At 43.3% G+C, this 19,099-nt stretch overlaps 1 protein-coding gene across 1 annotated transcript in view; it reads right to left on the reverse strand.

Moving 5' to 3' along the window:
- The window catches only part of nuak1b (NUAK family, SNF1-like kinase, 1b), a 29,238-nt gene extending 12,339 nt beyond the window's left edge, over positions 1-16,899 (reverse strand). Inside the window, 2 exon segments of the mRNA XM_042301437.1 lie at positions 3,383-3,503; positions 15,560-16,899. Coding sequence (XP_042157371.1) covers positions 3,383-3,503; positions 15,560-15,850 — 412 coding nt within the window. The 5' untranslated portion in view covers positions 15,851-16,899.
- Positions 16,900-19,099: the final 2,200 nt, after the last annotated feature.

Here is a 19,099-nt window from a genome sequence, read left to right on the forward strand (position 1 = left end):
AAGCCTCAACGCCCTACAGACTAGACACAGGACAACCTGTTCCACCACTATCTATCTAGCCTCCCATGTATCATTACGTCTACCACCAGGGCATGTTGCCGTGCCAACAGCAGTGCACCATGTGAGGGATGAGAACTGTCAATGTATTTTCCCACACAACAGGAGCTCCAAGGGTGGAGACCTAGTCACCCATGAGCGAGCACCTTCACAGGCCCACCCCTCCCCTCTTCTTCCCCCCCCTTCGGAGAATAATCCTGTGGTAAAAACATGTTGATGCTGATTGATGGTAACCCTCCCTGATTTTGGCTGTTCCGCCGGGCAGGGCAGGCAGCACGGAAACCGGGCCAGCTGTCCTGGGGGTCGGATCTGATTGGCTGATAAAGCTTCGACCCGGGACGACCCTTCCGGCGAGCCGTGGCGGGGGTCCGTTTGAGAGCCAGCCCCCCAAGATTCACAGGGATAATTACCTGGTTCACATAACGGAGGCCTGTTATCCACGGCCCGCTGGGCTGGTTAGCGCTAGCTAGCTGCCCCCTCCGTCTGTCACTCATTAATTCTTTGTTCCGCGGCCAGCAGGTCTCAGATCATACTAATTAGGACCTATTGTCCCACTGCCCTGGACTTTGCTTGGTCAGCTTAGGGCCTAGCCCCCTGAGCTGTTAACATGAGAGTCACGCTTAAATAGCTACTTCAGCGGAGCGCAGGGGACAGTGAAGTTACAAAGAATACAGTGCCTTGCGAAAGTATTCGGCCCCCTTGAACTTTGCGACCTTTTGCCACATTTCAGGCTTCAAACATAAAGATATAAAACTGTATTTTTTTGTGAAGAATCAACAACAAGTGGGACACAATCATGAAGTGGAACGACATTTATTGGATATTTCAAAGGCTAGTTGAGAACAAGTTCTCATTTACAACTGCGACCTGGCCAAGATAAATAAATAAACAAACATACAGTCAATAACACAATAAAAAAAGTCTCTATATACAGTGTGTGCAAATTAGGTAAGATAAGGGAGGTAAGGCAATAAATAGGCCATTGTGGCGAAATAATTACTATTTAGCAATTAAACACTGGAGTGATAGATGTGCAGTAGATGATTGTGCAAGTAGAGATACTGGGGTGCAAAGGAGCAAAAAAAACAGTATGGGGATGAGGTAGTTCGATGGGCTATTTACGGATGGGCTATGTACAGGTGCAGTGATCTGTGAGCTGCTCTGACAGCTGGTGCTTAAAGTTAGTGAGCGAGATATGAGTCTCTAGCTTCAGTGATTTTTGCAATTCGTTCCAGTCATTGGTAGCAGAGAACTGGAAGGAAAAGCGGCCAAATGAGGAATTGGCTTTGGGGGCGACCTGTGAAATACAGTGCCTTGCGAAAGTATTCGGCCCCCTTGAACTTTGCGACCTTTTGCCACATTTCAGGCTTCAAACATAAAGATATAAAACTGTATTTTTTGTGAAGAATCAACAACAAGTGGGACACAATCATGAAGTGGAACAACATTTATTGGATATTTCAAACTTTTTTAACAAATCAAAAACTGAAAAATTGGGCGTGCAAAATTATTCAGCCCCCTTAAGTTAATACTTTGTAGTGCCACCTTTTGCTGCGATACTTTGTGTGTTCAAATGTGTGTTGTCTGACAGAGGCCTTTAACATGGACATTTAGTGCTTTGTCATATTTCACAATTAGGGCAATGTACAGTAGTCATAAGGCAGAGCAGTTTCCATTCAAACCAGAGAATGAGTAGGAGAAATCTCCCTCTTCTTAAAGTCCTGTCTTTTCTAAACCAGAGAGGGGTGTGCTTGTCCCTGTCACACCAGGCTTGTTTTACAGCCTTTAAGTTCGCTAGGGTACAAAACACAAAACACTACACAAACAGCCATTGTGAATACCATCTCAAAGAAATGGACCGTATTGACTGCTTCAGGAAGACTTGTCTTGAAATTGTTCCCTTAAAATTGAGTTATGAGGTTATGAATTATGCTGGAAGTGACAAGCAAATGTGCTTCAATTGCTCGCAGGCCCGCTGATGGAGGCAGAAAAATATATTTTTCAAAAAAATCCATCAACACTACACATCTGGTTCAGCTTTGTTTCACACAAGCAGTTAGCTGTTGACACGGGCGTTGCCGGATACACATGTGTGTGTCTATACATTTGCAACGCTATTCTGGGCGGGGGCCAGCCCACAACAGTAAACAAGAGAAACACCAGAAACCAGGCAACCTCTCCAAAGAAACGACTGGCAAGTGTTGGTAGCAGACAGTGGGTCTGACTGCCCGGCAGACGCATAGGAGGGAGCAGCACCCCGTCTCCTTGTAAGCTGGTTTATAGAAGTGTTCCCCTAATCAACATCTCAGACACACACTAACTAGATCTAAAAAACAATAACCACAACACTCACGGACGACTGGCCCGTTCCCATGACAAATGTCTCTGTTTGACTGTTCGTCACCAACACGTGGGGTTTGGTAGACTTTGAACCCAATCAGAACAGTCATAGTCAACCGGTTTGGGCACTGTTGTTAGGCGATGTGGCACAACAGTTCTGACGTGGCAGAGAAAATAGTTTTTGAACGACTTGGGATATAGAAATAGGTACTAGGCATTAGTCTGATGTTGACTCATTGTTTAACTGCCCTTTGAAATGGCGGTTCAAACTTGGATTGGAAATGTAAGGTAATGTCAGCTGCATCAACATTCTCTGTTGATCACAATTCCTCTCTCAAACGGAGGTGTGGGGTCAAGTCAAAAGAGTGAATATGCAACACAAGACATGAGTGAAGCCTTTGTGTCTTGGAGGGTTGTCTAGTGGGACTGATACACTGTATGGATGTGGCGTTAGTGTGAGCTTGGGGCCTCTCCTCCCTGTGCATATCTGTGGAGTCAGGCTCAGGGCTAGCCTTCTCTCTAATGGAGTGCTAACCACTGAGGCAATCTCTCTCTCTCTCTACCTCTCTCTCCTCTCTCTCTACCTCTCTCTCTACCTCTCTCTCTCCCGCTCTCCCTCCTACTCTCCTCAGTCTCAGTCTGGCTCCCAGCTGGAGATCTCTCTAAGCACTAACAGATGTATGGCCCTGAGACCGCGGAAGACACAAGAGGAGACCTCTCAGATGTGGGAGAGAGAGGCAAAACCTCACGGACACCCCCGACACACACACGTGCACGCACGTGTCCACACACTCTCTGAAAGACACTGGGCTCAGACAGAGAAGCAACAGAGGAATAACATCTCAAAACCCAAAGGTCCATGATTGTATTATGACATCTGCCTGCCATAACATGGCAATCCTAGAGCAGCACCAGGAAGGGGAAGGAGGAAGAGATTGAAAGCTGTGTGTGTGTGTGAGCGTGTGCATATAGACAGACACCCTACCTTCGTAAATAGAGATGATGTGGGGGTGTTTCAGGGAGGACATGATCTCTATCTCCCTGCGGATGTGAACCATGTCCTGCTCCTCCTTGATCTTCTCCTTCCGGATGGACTTGATAGCCACCTGGGGAACAGAGAACAGACATGTGTTCTGGTCAGTTGACGTGGACTACTGTGGAAAATTAGTGGGCAGGTCAAATCAAACCCACAAAAGAGATTGTGATGATAAACCAACGCAGGCCAAACCGCGAGTCGACACACCCACACAGCATATCACAGACACCTTGTTGCACGTACATCAGCAAAGACATTTGGACAGCCAGAATGCTTGACCTGTTGACCTTCGCAGAATACAGTATGTCTTACATAACATAATCTAAATGAACACTCTTTGACCCTCCTTCCCAGAGCCCATATAGTAACCCACCCGTTGTGACCTCTGCTCTCCACTCAGCCAGTCAACACAGACAGGAGAGGCACTGAGACTCGGTCATCAGAGGCTCCTGCTGTGTAATTCCCCATCTCTTTAGAGGAGAAAAGGATGGTGCTCTCGGTGGAAAGAAACAGCGTTGGCGCATGGTGCAGTAATGAGAACTCCTTTGTACAGAGTGTTCACCCTGGTATTAACAGACAGCTGGTGCTAGGGGCTTGGTCTAGCTAGTCTGTGATGTGTGTGGAGTGGGGCGGGGGCGACTCCCTCTAGCCTGACTCCGGTCTAATGGACATATCAGGTAGAACATCAAGGAGAATAGGGAGTTTCTGGGCTGTGGGTTTCCGTGGCAACTGCAGCTCGGGGGCGGTGTTTTGTGCCTGCCAGCAGGGGTAGTGGATTGATGAGCTGAACCTTCTCAACTAGCCTGTGAAGACATTACAGTAGATGCAAGTGCCAAACGAACACACTTTCAGGCCAACGTATCGTGTTGATTTACACCATGCCGCCCACAAACACTTACACACGGCGTACAGTATGTAGGCTTACACCTACATCTGTTGTAAAAACTACAAACCAGAGGCCTAAGGTCAAGGGCGACAGGCAGCCTAGTGGTTAAGAGTGTTGGGCCAGTAACCGAAAGGTTGCTGGTTCGAATCCCCAAGCAGACTAGGTGAAGAATATGTCGATGTGCCCTTGAGCAAGGCACTTAACCCTAATCGCTCCTGTAAATTGCTCTGGATAAGAGTAAAAAAAAAAAAAATCAGGTCAGCAGAGACTTCCTCCTAATTGGCCTCCCCCTAGTCTCTGTTAGCTAGCCCATAGGGACGACAAAAGCTTTCCTTACTAAGAGAGGTCCATTACAGTGGAGGCCAATTCTACTCCAGAGCCAGGCAGCAGTACAAACCACACACTCAGTGTGCCAAGCTAATTACTGTGTAAATTCATAAAAATAACCCAACCAGAATAACTCTCCTCATCCAGAGCATGACTTGATTACATAGAATAAAAAAAGATGTAAATACAAACAAGGAAAGGCCCTGTTTTGTTTCCACACGCTGAGTGGTAGTCTTTAGGTCTTAGTTAGTCGCTGGTCTCTATTGGTTAAGTGTTGTACCTCCACTGTTATCAACAGCATTAGTACTGTATTCACTTCCTGCCAAATCTTAAACCATGAGTGGGAACGTAAGTCCCCAGTCTGTCTTTATGTGAAGCAGCACACTGTCTGCACTGCCGGTCCGTTTTTCAATTGTGCTGTTTTTCATTGAAGGCCGGGATCTTTCAGTTCCTATAGAAGTACAATACAGGACACACTCTACTTGGAGATGGTGATGTAGAAATAGGGTTGCAAAGGGTCGGAAACTTTCCAGTAAATTTCCAGAATTTTTCTGGAAAATTTCCATGGGAATTTGGGGAATTTTGCTTAAATTCGTCAAAAAATGTAGCTTATAACAATTAACCTTTTTGTGGGATACACATAAGGCAATTCTAGGTCTTGCGGCATATTTTGGTTCAACTATCACCAATTCAATGGAATTGCAACCCTCTGCATGCAAAGTGTATTCTTCCATCACATGTGCAGCTGATTCTCAAGATCTTGCACACTAATGAGATGCTATTGAGCCCACACTACTACACTGTCTGAGCCAAGAACTACATGCTTTCTGGTAAAATTTTATTACAATACTGGGTGAATATATTTTATATCACATATATTATTTTTTGTTAACTAGTAAATAGTTGCCTACAGCAAAGTGTATTTAAATCATTTCTAACTTGTTAACCATTTCTGCTAGTTAGTTTATGCTACCATGTGGGTTAGAGCTTGCTTGAGCCTGCTAACTGAGGAGTGTTAATTCACCTGTTTCCATACATGTTTCATTTTAAATCATGTATCTTTCAAAGGAGTTGTTTAATGTAACTACTTAACTATTTATCTGTACATGGAATTGTATTTGTTTTTTTTACCAATTGTTTTCTAATCTTTACAGGAAAATGCCACGGGCTCTATCTGATGTGTGGGGACATTTCACTGCAGCTAATGTAGAAGGAAAAGCTGTATACATTTGCAAATACTGTGCCAAATCATATGTGAAGAATGCAACAGATGCAGAATCAACTGGCCAAGTGCATAATGTTCCCTCATCACTCACAACAAGCAACCTCTGACAAATGTCCCTCTGCTTCTATTTGAGGTGAAATGATGAATCAGACACCTTATCGATAGCAACAGCTCATGGTCCTCCTGGAATGAGAAGTTTTTTTTGACTCAATAAAGGAACGTAGTCAGAAAAATGCTGATGAATGTCTTGCTCGAGCTGTGTATGCAACTGGTTCACCTCTGATGCTCACAGGCAATGTGTATTGGAGAAGATTTCTGAATGTTCTTTGCCCAGCATAACATGCAGACATGCTTAATCTACTCATTTGCTGGATGCAGAGTTCCACAGAGTTCAAGTGAAGGTCAAGCAAATCATTGAGAAAGCAGACTGTATTGCAATCATCTCTGATGGGTGGTCGAATGTTCGTGGGCAAGGAATAATTAACTACATCCTCTCCACCACTCAACCGGTATTGTACAAGAGCACAGACACAAGGGACAATAGACACACCGGTCTCAACATTGCAGATGAGCTGAAGGCAGTCATCAATGACCTTGGACCACAGAAGGTATTTGCACTGGTGACAGACAATGCTGCGAACATGAAGGCTGCTTGGTCTAAAGTGGAGGAGTCCTACCCTCACATCACACCCATTGGCTGTGCTGCTCAAGCATTGAATCTGCTTCTCAAGGACATCATGGAACTGAAAACAATGGACACACTCTACAAGAGAGCCAAGGAAATGGTTAGGTATGTGAATGGTCATCAAGTTATAGCAGCAATCTACCTCACCAAGTAAAGTGAGAAAAATAAGAGCACCACCTTGAAGCTGCCCAGCAACACCTGTTGGGTGTTGTCACCATGTTTGACAGTCTCCTGGAGGGGAAGGAGTCTCTCCAAGAAATGGCCATATCACAGTCTGCCAATATGGACAGCCCCATCAAGAGGATCCTCCTGGATGATGTATTTTGGGAGAGAGTGGTAAGCAGCCTGAAACTCCTGAAACCTATAGCAGTAGCCATTGCACGGATTGAGGGAGACAATGCCATCCTGTCTGTTCAGACTTGCAGATGTAAGAGAAGACATCCATACTGCCCTGCCCACTTCACTGTTGCTCCAAGCAGAGGAGACTGCAGTTCTGAAATACATAAAAAGCGCGAAGACTTCTGCCTGAAGCCCATACATGCCGCAGCGTACATGTTGGATCCCAAGTACAGTGGCTTGCGTAAGTATTTCCCCTCTTGGCATTTTTCCTATTTTGTTGCCTTACAACCTGGAATTAAAATGTATTTTGGGGGGTTGTATCATTTGATTTATACAACATGCCTACCACTTTGAAGATGAAAAATATTTTTTATTGTGAAACAAATAAGAAAAAAATAAGAAAAAAAACAGAAAACTTGAGCGTGCATAACTATTCACCCCCCCCAAAAAAAAAAAAAGTCAATACTTTGTAGAGCCACCTTTTGCAGCAATTACAGATGCAAGTGTCTTGGGGTATGTCTCTATTATTTTGGCACATCTAGCCACTGGGATTTTTGCCCATTCCTCAAGGCAAAATTGCTCCAGCTCCTTCAAGTTGGATGGGTTCCGCTGGTATACAGCAATCTTTAAGTCATATCACAGATTCTCAATTGGATTGAGGTCTGGGCTTTGACTAGGTCATTCCAAGACATTTAAATGTTTCCCCTTAAACCACTCAAGTGTTGCTTTAGCAGTATGCTTAGGGTCATTGTCCTGCTGGAAGGTGAACCTATGTCCCAGTCTCAAATCTCTGGAAGACTGAAACAGGTTTCCCTCAAGAATTTCCCTGTATTTAGCATCATCCATCATTCCTTCAATTCTGACCAGTTTCCCTGTCGATGAAAAACATCCCCACAGCATGATGCTGCCACCATCATGATTCACTGTGGAGATGGTGTTCTCGGGATGATGAGAGGTGGTGGGTTTGCACCAGACATAGCATATTCCTTGATGGCCAAAAAGCTCAATTGACCAAAGTACCTTCTTCCATATGTTTGGGGAGTCTCCCACATGCCTTTTGGCAAACACCAAACATGTTTGCTTATTTTTTTCATTAAGCAATGGCTTTTTTCTGGGCACTCTTCTGTAAAGCCCAGCTCTGTGGAGTGTACGACTTAAAGTGGTCCTTATGGACAGATACTCCCATCTCCGCTGTGGAGCTTTGCAGCTCCTTCAGGGTTATCTTTGGTCTCTTTGTTGCCTCTCTGATTAATGCCCTCCTTGCCTGGTCTGTGAGTTTTGGTGTGTGGCCCTCTCTTGGCAGGTTTGTTGTGATGCCATATTCTTTCCATTTTTTAATAATGGATTTAATGGTGCCCCGTGGGATGTTCAAAGTTTCAGTTTTTTATTACCCAACCCTGATCTGTACTTCTCCACAACTTTGTCCCTGACCTGTTTGGAGAGCTCCTTGGTCTTCAAGGTGCCGCTTGCTTGGTGGTGCCCCTTGCTTAGTGGTGCTGCAGACTCTGGGGCCTTTCAGAACAGGTGTATATATACTGAGATCCTGTGACAGATCATGTGACACTTAGATTGCACACAAGTGAGTGAACTTTATTGAACTAATTATGTCACTTCTGAAGGTAATTGGTTGCACCAGATCTTATATAGGGACTTTTCTGTTTTTTATTTTTTAACATGTAACATGTTAACATTTCACTTCTCCAATTTGGACTATTTTGTGTATGTCCATTACATAAAATCCAAATAAAAATCCATTTAAATTGCAGGTTGTAATGCAACAACATAGGAAAAACATCAAGGTGGATGAATACTTTGGCAAGGCTCTGTATGCTGGCAAATGCATCCTGTCTGGTGCAGAGAGTAACAAGGCCTATGGTGCCATCAAAAACGTGTCTCGCCACCTCGGCCTGGATGAGGGCAAGGTTCTTGGTAGTCTGGCGAAGTTCACTTCCAACCAAGGGCTTTGGGATGGAGATGCAATATGGCAGTCGGTTTTGTGGATCTGAGGCTCTTTCACCTCCTGCCTCCATCATCCTCCAAATCCCACCAACATCAGCCGCCTCAGAGCGCAACTGGTCCTTGTTTGGGAATACACACACCAAAGCACGCAACAGGCTAACCAAAACAAGGGTTGAAAAATTGGTGGCCATCCGGGCAAATTTGTGGCTTTTTGTGCCTGACAACGAGCCACCCTCAACAAGATTGGAAAGTGACAGTGAAGATGAGGCCTCAGAGTTGGATGTTCAAGAGGTGGACATTGAGGAGGTCCAGGGAGAAGACATGGAAGCCTGAGAGGAAGACAACCGAAGCTTTAGTTTCTAGACTATCATTTTACAGATGTATGTTGAAAACGTTTTTGGGAGATGCAATGGATCATTGGGGATTATACAATATTCACTTTATTTTGTTGTTCAGTGAAATCATCCCATGTGAAGAGTCAACTCATTTAATTAAAGTTAAATTCATAACTAAATTGTTTTTTAAAATTTCCATTGGAAGGATTTAATAATTTGCAATTGTCTACTTATAGGTTATTTCTGTCTCCATTTGATATGGTAAATATATCCAATGCAATAAACATATACATTTAAATGGTATTAATATTAATTTGCATATATTTCCATTAATTCTCATATATTCCTGTTAATTCCCATACATTCCCGTTAATTCCCACAGAAGGTTTACACCTCTTGTAACGGTTGTCTGTGGTGGAAGAAGGTGAGGACCAATGCGCAGCGTGGTAAATGTCCATATTGTTTTAATAAGAATCTGAACACTGAACAAAAACAATAAAATGACAAAACGAACAGTCCTGAACGGTGAAGCAAAACACAGAACAGAAAATTAATCACCCACAACTCAAAGGTGAAACCAGGCTGCCTAAGTACGGTTCTCAATCAGGGACAACGATTGACAGCTGCCTCTGATTGAGAACCATACCAGGCCAAACACAGAAATCCCAAATCATAGAAAAAAGAACAGACTCCCCACCCCAACTCACGCCCTGAGCATACTAAAACAAAGACAAAACAAAGGAATTAAGGTCAGAACGTGACACCTCTGAATATTCCCCAAAATGTGCAACCCTATGTATAAATACACAAAGATCTTACTGTGGTGTGTGTGGTTTAATTTTTGAGAGATTTGTGGATGACTGGACTGCATGTATTGCAGATAGTACAGTATCAATAGACACTGCCCTTTGACCCTCATTATACTGTAAGTTATGTTTTTAATGTCACGTGTGAAATGCCTTTCTTGCAAATGCAAAACCCAACAATTGCAATCAACACAAAAAACACACAAGAAACAAGAAGAAATATGTCAACCTATTAGAGACAGCATTCCAACAATACAGCGCAGACAAAACTCCATCCATCCCACCGGGCTCGTCTCTTACTCCCCTGGGACCCTGGAGTGGGTGGGATCATTAAACACGCAGGCCTGTGTATCATCCACCTGCCAGCTGGCTGACTGGCTACAGTACTGCAGCCCTGCTTTTGTCTTTAAGTGGTGGGCTATTACTGTCAGTCACACAGATGGCTGCCCTGCCGGCCTTGCCCAGCCACCCTGTGCCAGGTATCGTCCTCCTCTACAGGCTGTAGGCTGTAGTGTGTTTGATGCGAGAGGCCGCGCTCCGCTCCCCTAGAGCCTGACAACGACCGGCGTTTTCTCAGCCCATTAAAATAGATGAGTGTGTGTGTGTGTGTGTGTGTGTGTGTGTGTGTGTGTGTGTGTGTGTGTGTGTGTGTGTGTGTGTGTGTGTGTGTGTGTGTGTGTGTGTGTGTGTGTCAGGGGAGTTAACAATAGCAGGGAGGACCCTATGATTGATTGAGAGAGCTGAGCCATCTTTTTACCACAGTGCCAGAGTGAAGAAGAAAAACTGCTGATAACTGCACAACTACAGCCCATAACAGTGAATCTCAGTAATTTTCTCCTCCCAGTTAATCCCCAGTGAATCCATTGTTTGGGGGTGAGGTAATCTAGTGCTTCAAACTCAAATGAATGTGACTTTCTAACCCCTAAACTAAAGCCCACCCCTTTCATTATGATGGGGCTCCCTATCTTTAAACTGCTCCCCTCCTCCCATCTCCCTCCCTCCCTTCTCCTCCCCCATCCCTCCCTGACTCATTCCCTCCCTCCCTCTGCTTTGGACCCCCCCACAGGATAATAACTTTCCATTCGTGTCTTATTTCCTGCTGGGGACAGCCTTTCATGTGTCAATGCCCACTGCTGTCACCACAACTTTTTCCCTTTGTGCAAGGCATCTCCTCCCTCACACACACTAAAACGGACAGGCATACACGCATGTAAGCACACACACGCACCTTTTATTAAAAAATATATGTTTATTCAACAAGGCAAGTCAGTTAATAATAAATTCTTAATTACTATGATGGCCTATCCCGGCCAAACCCTAACCTAGACGACACTGGGCCAATTGTGCGCCACCCTATGGGACTCCCAATCATGGCCGGTTGTGATACAGCCTGGAATCTAACCAGGGTCTGTAGTGATGCCTATAGCACCGAGATGCAGTGCCTTAGACCGATGTGCCACTTGGGAGCCCTTATGCACCCAAACACACAGACACAAGAGTCAGAATTGCATACACATTGACCTTGCACATCCAAGCCCATGCACACATACAGTAGTCAAATCAAACCACACATACAGTAGTAAAATCAAACCGCACATACAGTAGTCAAATCAAACCACACATACAGTAGTCAAATCAAACCACACATACAGTAGTCAAATCAAACCACACATACAGTAGTCAAATCAAACCGCACATACAGTAGTCAAATCAAACCACACATACAGTAGTCAAATCAAACCACACATACAGTAGTCAAATCAAACCACACATACAGTATGAGGACACAGACACACTGACCTTCCATCCAAAGTGAGCAGCCGACAAACATAACAGAAGGTTGTGCAGATTCTATGTCGACAGGCTGTCACACTTGAACACATGCTCTCATGCACCCCGACATCTAATCAATCTCTCTGCAATGATAAACCCACAAACACAAGTCATCAGTCTCTTCTCTTTGCCCTTTTGCTCTTCTCATTTAGTCCAGCTGCAAAGGAAGCTGGGGCATGCCAGGGAAAGTAATACGGGCAGGGTCAGCAGAGGGATTCCATAACGATCACCCTGTTGCTATCTCTATCACATGGACACCAGGGGCTCTTTAGGTCAGGGGTCATGTACACTCTCACAGCACCATGCCAGACACACGTGCCCTGGGGCCACAGTCTGCACACCCTCTCTATCTCTGTCTGCGTGCCTCTGAACTGAATGTACTCAAGTGTTGATTTACAAAGGGCCCATGGCCACTTGTACTGGTAATAATGTTGTGACACATTCAACGGCAACAGTTCAGGTTGATTTATAATTAGCTACCACCTACACACTGTTCCAGGGTCAGCTCTGCTGCCTGCTATTTGAAGTGGAATCATTAAGGGCTGAAGAACTAAGGCAGGCCAGGCTAACTGATAGAGGAGGAATGCATGGGGATCAGGCATTACCATCACTCCATAAATCTCTAGAATGATGTCAGGGCATGTGGAGATGCAATGACATACAAAGTGGTGAAACTGTGGTAATTAATGGGATATAACATAATAGCCTTAAACATTTCACCAAATGTGACTAGGCTTTTAGAAACAGACCCAAACATATCCTGATTTTCACTTGAACCAAGCACCCTGTCTGTTTAATGAGTTGGAAAACTTGCAATAAGGCATTGATGCCATAAAGCAATGGCACCAGCCTGGCAGGCCATGTGAGGGTGCTATTTGAGCCATGGGTTAATGGTGCCCCCACCAAGCATGCATGTGCCAGGAGCTATGGAACACAGAGGGACGTGTTGACCCGACTGAGTTTCCCCCCCCCTGGCATTCTGAATCTGAACACACGTAAGGAAATTTCCTCTCGTTGTGCCAAAAGGGGATCATGGGTAAAATTATGCAGCACATAGAAATATCTGAAGAGGTGAGGTGCATGGCTCCCCAAATATGGTGCATGGGGGCAGATGACGAGCACTCAATGACATGCTGCTGTCCTCCCAGTCATGGATAAACTCCAGGAAAGTGTTGACCAAAACAACACCAAGACACAAACAAAAACAAAACAGTTTAGGGACATTGGTCAAAGAGACACAGTCATGGGTCCGGTAGGTAGCCTAGTGGTTGAAGCATTGGGCCAGTAACTGAAAGCTTGGTGGATTGAATCCCTGAGCTGACAAGGTAAAAATACGTCGATCTGCCTCTGAACAAGGCAGTTAACCCACTGTTCCCCGGTGGGCCGTCGTTGTAAATAAGAATCTGTTCTTAACTGACTTTCCTAGTTACAGTTGAAGTCTGAAGTTTACATACACCTTAGCCAAATACATTTAAAATAGTGTTTTTTTTCACAATTCCTGACATTTAATCCAAGTAACAATTCACTGCTTTAGGTCAGTTAGTATCACCACTTTATTTTAAGAATGTGAAATGTCAGAATAATATTAGTTTCATTATTAATTATTAATAATTAATTATTTATTTATTTAAGCTTTTATTTCTTTCATCACATTCCCAGTGGGTCAGAGGTTTACATACACTCAAATAGTATTTGGTAGCATTGCCTTTAAATTGTTTAACTTGGGTCAAACGTTTTCGGTAGCCTTCCACAAGCTACCCACAATAAATTGGGTTAATTTTGGTCCATTCCTCCTGACAGAGCTGGTGTAACTGAGTCAGGTTTGTAGGCCTCCTTGCTCGCACACGCTTTTTCAGTTCTGCCCACAAATGTTCTATATGATTGAGGTCAGGGCTTTCTGATGGCCATTCCAATACCTTGACTTTACTGTCCTGAAGCCATTTTGCCACAACTGTGGAAGTATGCTTGGGGTCATTGTCCATTTGGAAGACCCATTTGCAACCAAGTTTTAACTTCCTGACTGATGTCTTGAGATTTTGCTTCAATATATCTACATAATTTTCCTTCCTCATGATGCCATCTATTTTGTGAAGTGCACCAGTCCCTCCTGCAGCAAAGCACCTCCACAACATGATGCTGCCACTCTCGTGCTTCACGGTTGGGATAGTGTTCTTCGGCTTGCAAGCCTCCCCCTTTTCCCTCCAAACATAACAATGGTCATTATGGCCAAACAGTTATATTTTTCTTTCATCAGACCAGAGGACATTTCTCCAAAAAGTACTATCTTTGCCCCCAAGTGCAGTTGCAAACCGTAGTCTCGCTTTTTTATGGTGGTTTTGGAGCAGTGGCTTCTTCCTTGCTGAGCGGCTTTTCAGGTTATGTTGATATAGGACTCGTTTTACTGTGGATATAGATACTTTTGTACCTGTTTCCTTCAGCATCTTCACAAGGTCCTTTGCTGTTGTTCTGGGATTGATTTGCACTTTTCGCACCAAAGTACGTTCATCTCTAGGAGACAGAACGCGTCTCCTTCCTGAGCGGTATGAAGGCTGTGTGGTCCCATGGTGTTTATACTTGCGTATTATTGTTTGTACAGATGAACGTGGTACCTTCAGGCGTTTGGAAATTGCTCCCAAGGATGAACCAGACTTGTGGAGGTCGACAATTGTTTTTCTGAGGTCTTGGATGATTTCTTTTGATTTTTCCATGATGTCAAGCAAAGAGGCACTGATGTTGAAGGTAGACCTTGAAATACATCCACAGGTACACCTCCAATTGACTCAAATGATGTCAATTAGCCTATCAGAAGCTTCTAAGGCCCTGACATATTTTTCTGGAATTTTCCAAGCTGTTTAAAGGCACAGTCAATTTAGTGTATGTAAACATCTGACCCACTGGAATTGTGATACAGTGAATTATAAGTGAAATAATCTGTTGGAAAAATGACTTGTGTCATGTACAAAGTAGATGTCCTAACTGACTTGCCAAAACTATAGTTTGTTAACAAGAAATGTGTGGAGTGGTTGAAAAATGAGTTTTAATGACTCCAACATAAGTGCATGTAAACTTTCCACTTCAACTGTAAATAAAAGTTACATAAAAAATATAGATATATTCTTTTAACATGCAGTTCAATTATTTCAACAACATCAAAAAGAGGTGTTATTCTAGGCCAGCTCTCAAGTTTGAGTTTGACAAACTAGAAACCTCTTAACCTTACCTCAATAAATGGCACATTCCAGCCCATTCAATGTGAGTAGGCTGAAGTGTCTTGGAGGACTGTTGGCCTGTTTCAATGATGTGTATCGTTGAGGACAGCGCGTGCTAAAGATATTCCCAGGGTCTCTAGGGCCTTATGAGCACGGGGAAATTCCCAGAGGAGAAAAAGACACACATGTCTAGAGCACAGCAAAGTAGCTATTTGGGGCCTCTTTGTTGTAGCTATATTTTCTATGACTCAGGATTGGACGTCTCAGGTCTGTAGACTTCAATTACACAGGCAGCCCAATTCTGATATTTTTTCCCGCTAATTGGTCTTTTGGCCAATTACATCAGATATTTTCCTGATCTGATTGGGCAAAATACCAATTAGTGAAAAATAGATCGGAATTGATTGCCTGTGTAAACGCAAGAAGAACTTTTACAGATGTCTCAGGCATACAGGGTTCTTGAAACCCCTATACGTAAAGAGTGTTTAAAACCCCTATGCATAAATGTCATATATGTCTCACCTCTCTGCCGGAGTGTCGTTCAATTGCCTTCTTGACTTTGCCATAGGTCCCTCTTCCGAGAGTCTCGAGCAATTCGTAGCGGTGTTTCAGGTTATGCTTGTGGTGGTGTTTCTTGAAGCCTGAATTTCTCCTGCTGCCATCGCTAGCTGCCGGTGTCTCTGCCATTGAATGACCGGCAGGTAGCGATGGAGGGGACAGATCACCCCTAGATGGTTTACCCGATGAGGTGGGGGTTTGTTTGGCCTCAGGACGGGTCAGCCCTCGGTGGGCCGAGAGACAAGCTGTTTCCATCTCTGGGGAAGTATTCAAACTAACTTCCCACGGTTAAATATCTTAAACTAAGCTATTTGTTACAAATATTTATACTATAGTTATACTTATTATAGGCCTAATAATAGTCGTAATAAATAAAATAAATTACAAGGAATAATGCGTAAATATTATAGTAATAAACATAGAAATTATTCCGATTGTCTAATGATCACTCCCTTTGTTCATTCTTTTCTGATCAAAGAATTCTCTCCACATCTAGTCATTCCTTTGTCGGCTTATAAGAGTGAGTCATTATTATACGATTAAATCAAAAAGAAAAAGGTTATAAGGAGACATGTGACATCACCTGTCTTTGCGCGACTGATACATAATGCAATGCATATTATACATGTTTTACTATGAAGGTATATTCTAGGGCTGCAGTCCTCTAAATATGTATTCAGCATTCGACAGACGAATGCATGTCGGAAGCTGAATCCACTTTCGATTGTATGTCTCCTCGGGTATGAACAATGGTGCTCAAAATTTAGCAATCCAGAAATATTTTATTTTATTTAGGTTATTTAAACATCAGGCTATTCTATTCTCGTTATCCGTGTAGTAGCCTATACTGGCATTATTATCTCATAGTCTTTCGTTTATTCTAGGCCGTTCACATAATCTACCGTAAAAATGCTGCCAACATCGTTAACTCACAACTAACAGGCGAAACCTTCAGCGTCATTGCCTCCCGAGAAAGCAGCGACGAAACCGGCGTTCTGGATGAAGATGACCCTCATTTTGTCCTCAAACCAGGTGTAACGTCATTCAGCTGAGCTCTGTGTATGGCGCGAGTGCTCCATGCCCAAGTCGACGTTGCAGATGCGCTATGATCGGATATGTCAAGCTCAGACGTTTTGATTATTGCCATTGTCGTTTTGCTCTCCTTCTTCTTGTGCCCTTCTTCTCCCTTTCTCTATATTCTCTAACGTGAGGGGCTGTGAATAAGGAATGTGAAATGATCGAGTCCGGAGGCGGAGTCTACAGTCCTCCTTCCTTCTCTCCGCTGTGCTCTCTGCCTCTCTCTGGATTTTGGACTGCTGCTGCTGACTGCTTTTCCCTTGACAGAGGCTGTGGAAGTACAGCCCTGTTTTTGGCAACCTACAGTCATTTTACTATAGCCTAATGACTAAACTGTGTTTCAGATACAAAATACAATATAAAGTTATGATAAAACCTAACATTGTAATAACCCGTCAAGGAATATCCTCCTACCTGCCTGTCATTCATTATTTGAGCTGTGTCAAAGTTATTAGAGTGCAAGAGAACATACAGTTTTGATTGGCAACTCAGGTTGAGGCAGTTTAATTATTAATATTGCTGAAACCTTTATGAAGTCACAGGAGGTCCTTCACTTTGTCTTTCACTTTCACAGGAGGTCCTTCACTTTCACACCAATATTTTTTCCATTAATAATACAACCACTGCTGTTACTGTGGGCGAGTCTATAAGAGCCAACGGTACTTATGAATCAGGAAGCAGAAACAGGTATCCAATGTGAGGTTTATCACTAAATACATGTTATGCATTCCTACTCTGGCATGACAATGACGGATGACATACAGTAAGACCCGTTGAAAACCTGGCTGTGCAGAATTCACAATCTATCTCAGTGTTACTGTCATTCCCTGGGGATACCACAGTATGTATGTTATCATTACGCAACATGTTTCCATCTGGTTCTTAGAATGGAAAGGAACGCAACAGAAAATCATAAGGGATTTTCTAATTAAGGCCTACCAATTTGCTGAAGGCCACATCACATTGTATAACACTACTGATCCCTACGTGCAAGAATATCACGTTGTTGTCTGTAGGTTTTTACAGAGTGGATATAGTGGCCATTTACTGCGGAATAATAGATTGTCATGGAAATATTCTTGAAATATTACTTTTATTTTTAAGCAGCAGAGGTCAAAGGTTGCCATATTAACTCTAACACTAATCCACAATACATGTATTCATTTGATTTATTATCTATAGATTAAATATTTAAAGATTATTCTGAGTGAGTCCAGGTTTTATCCCTCTTCTGAAGGAAAAAAGAGCCCTCTACTGTAAGATATCACTTGTCTTTAGTAGCCAGGGAAGGAGAATAGCGTAGTGAATTCTTCACCCCTGGGCTATGCCCTCGTCCTGCTCAATCTAGCTGCAGTATCAGATGGCCCAGTGCCATTCTGCTCAGGGAGCCTCACCTCACCTCTGGTCCTAAACTGGTTTGTATTTAGTGAAACATTCAGAATGTTGTAGCTAGAAATTCAGTCTAGTTTCAATTCTACTCGGCAGACGATCATAGTTCTACACAATACATTTCTACACAATACAATAGTTCTACACAATACATTTCGATCTGAGGGTTCTGTAATGTTGCACACCCCAGAGAGACTCACCTCACTTCTGGTCCTAATCTAGACCCAGACTCTGAGACGTTACCAGGAGATGACCTGATGCAGCCTGCAGCTCATTGGGTTTACTGCAATTGCTCTTGTTAACGTTGGGCTGTGTATGGTGTAATTTATGCACTAATTAGAGAGAGGGGAAGTTTATGTCAAACATCATCTGATTAGAGTGACATGTTTTCCTCTATGACCTATACGATAGCAGAATACATGCAGAACATTTGTGTTATTTTTTCTCTCTAAACATGGTCATTGGGGTATCCATTTATAGCAACACGGACTCAGTCAAAGATTTATATTTGATATGATGCAAAGTTGGCCTTATTTGCACTCGTGCAAATATTTGTTCTTGGACAAATATAATGTACATACTGCCCTCTAGTGTGGAGAGATATGGAGATGTCCCATCAAATCAAATCAAATTGTATTTGTCACATGTCCTGAATACAACAGGTGTAGACCTTACAGTGAAATGCTTACTTACAAGCCCTTAACCAACCATGCAGTTTTAAGAAAAATACCAATAAAAAATAAAAAATTAAGTAACAACTAATTAAAGAGCAGCAGTAAAATAACAATAGTGAGGCTTTATACAGGGGGTACCGGTACAGAATGTGTGGGGGCACCGTTTAGTCAAAGTAATATATACTGTACATGTGGTAGAGTTATTGAAGTGACTTATGCATAGATAATAACAGAGAGTAGCAGCAGCGTAAAAGAGGAGGGGTCAATGCAAATAGTCTGGGTAGCCATTTGATTAGATGTTCAGTAGTCTTATGGCTTGGGGCTAGAAGCTGTTTAGAAGCCTCTTGGACCTAGATTTGGCACT

The sequence above is a fragment of the Oncorhynchus tshawytscha genome, linkage group LG19 (assembly GCF_018296145.1).
Source record: "Oncorhynchus tshawytscha isolate Ot180627B linkage group LG19, Otsh_v2.0, whole genome shotgun sequence".
In the NCBI taxonomy this organism is placed as follows: Eukaryota; Metazoa; Chordata; class Actinopteri; order Salmoniformes; family Salmonidae; genus Oncorhynchus; species Oncorhynchus tshawytscha.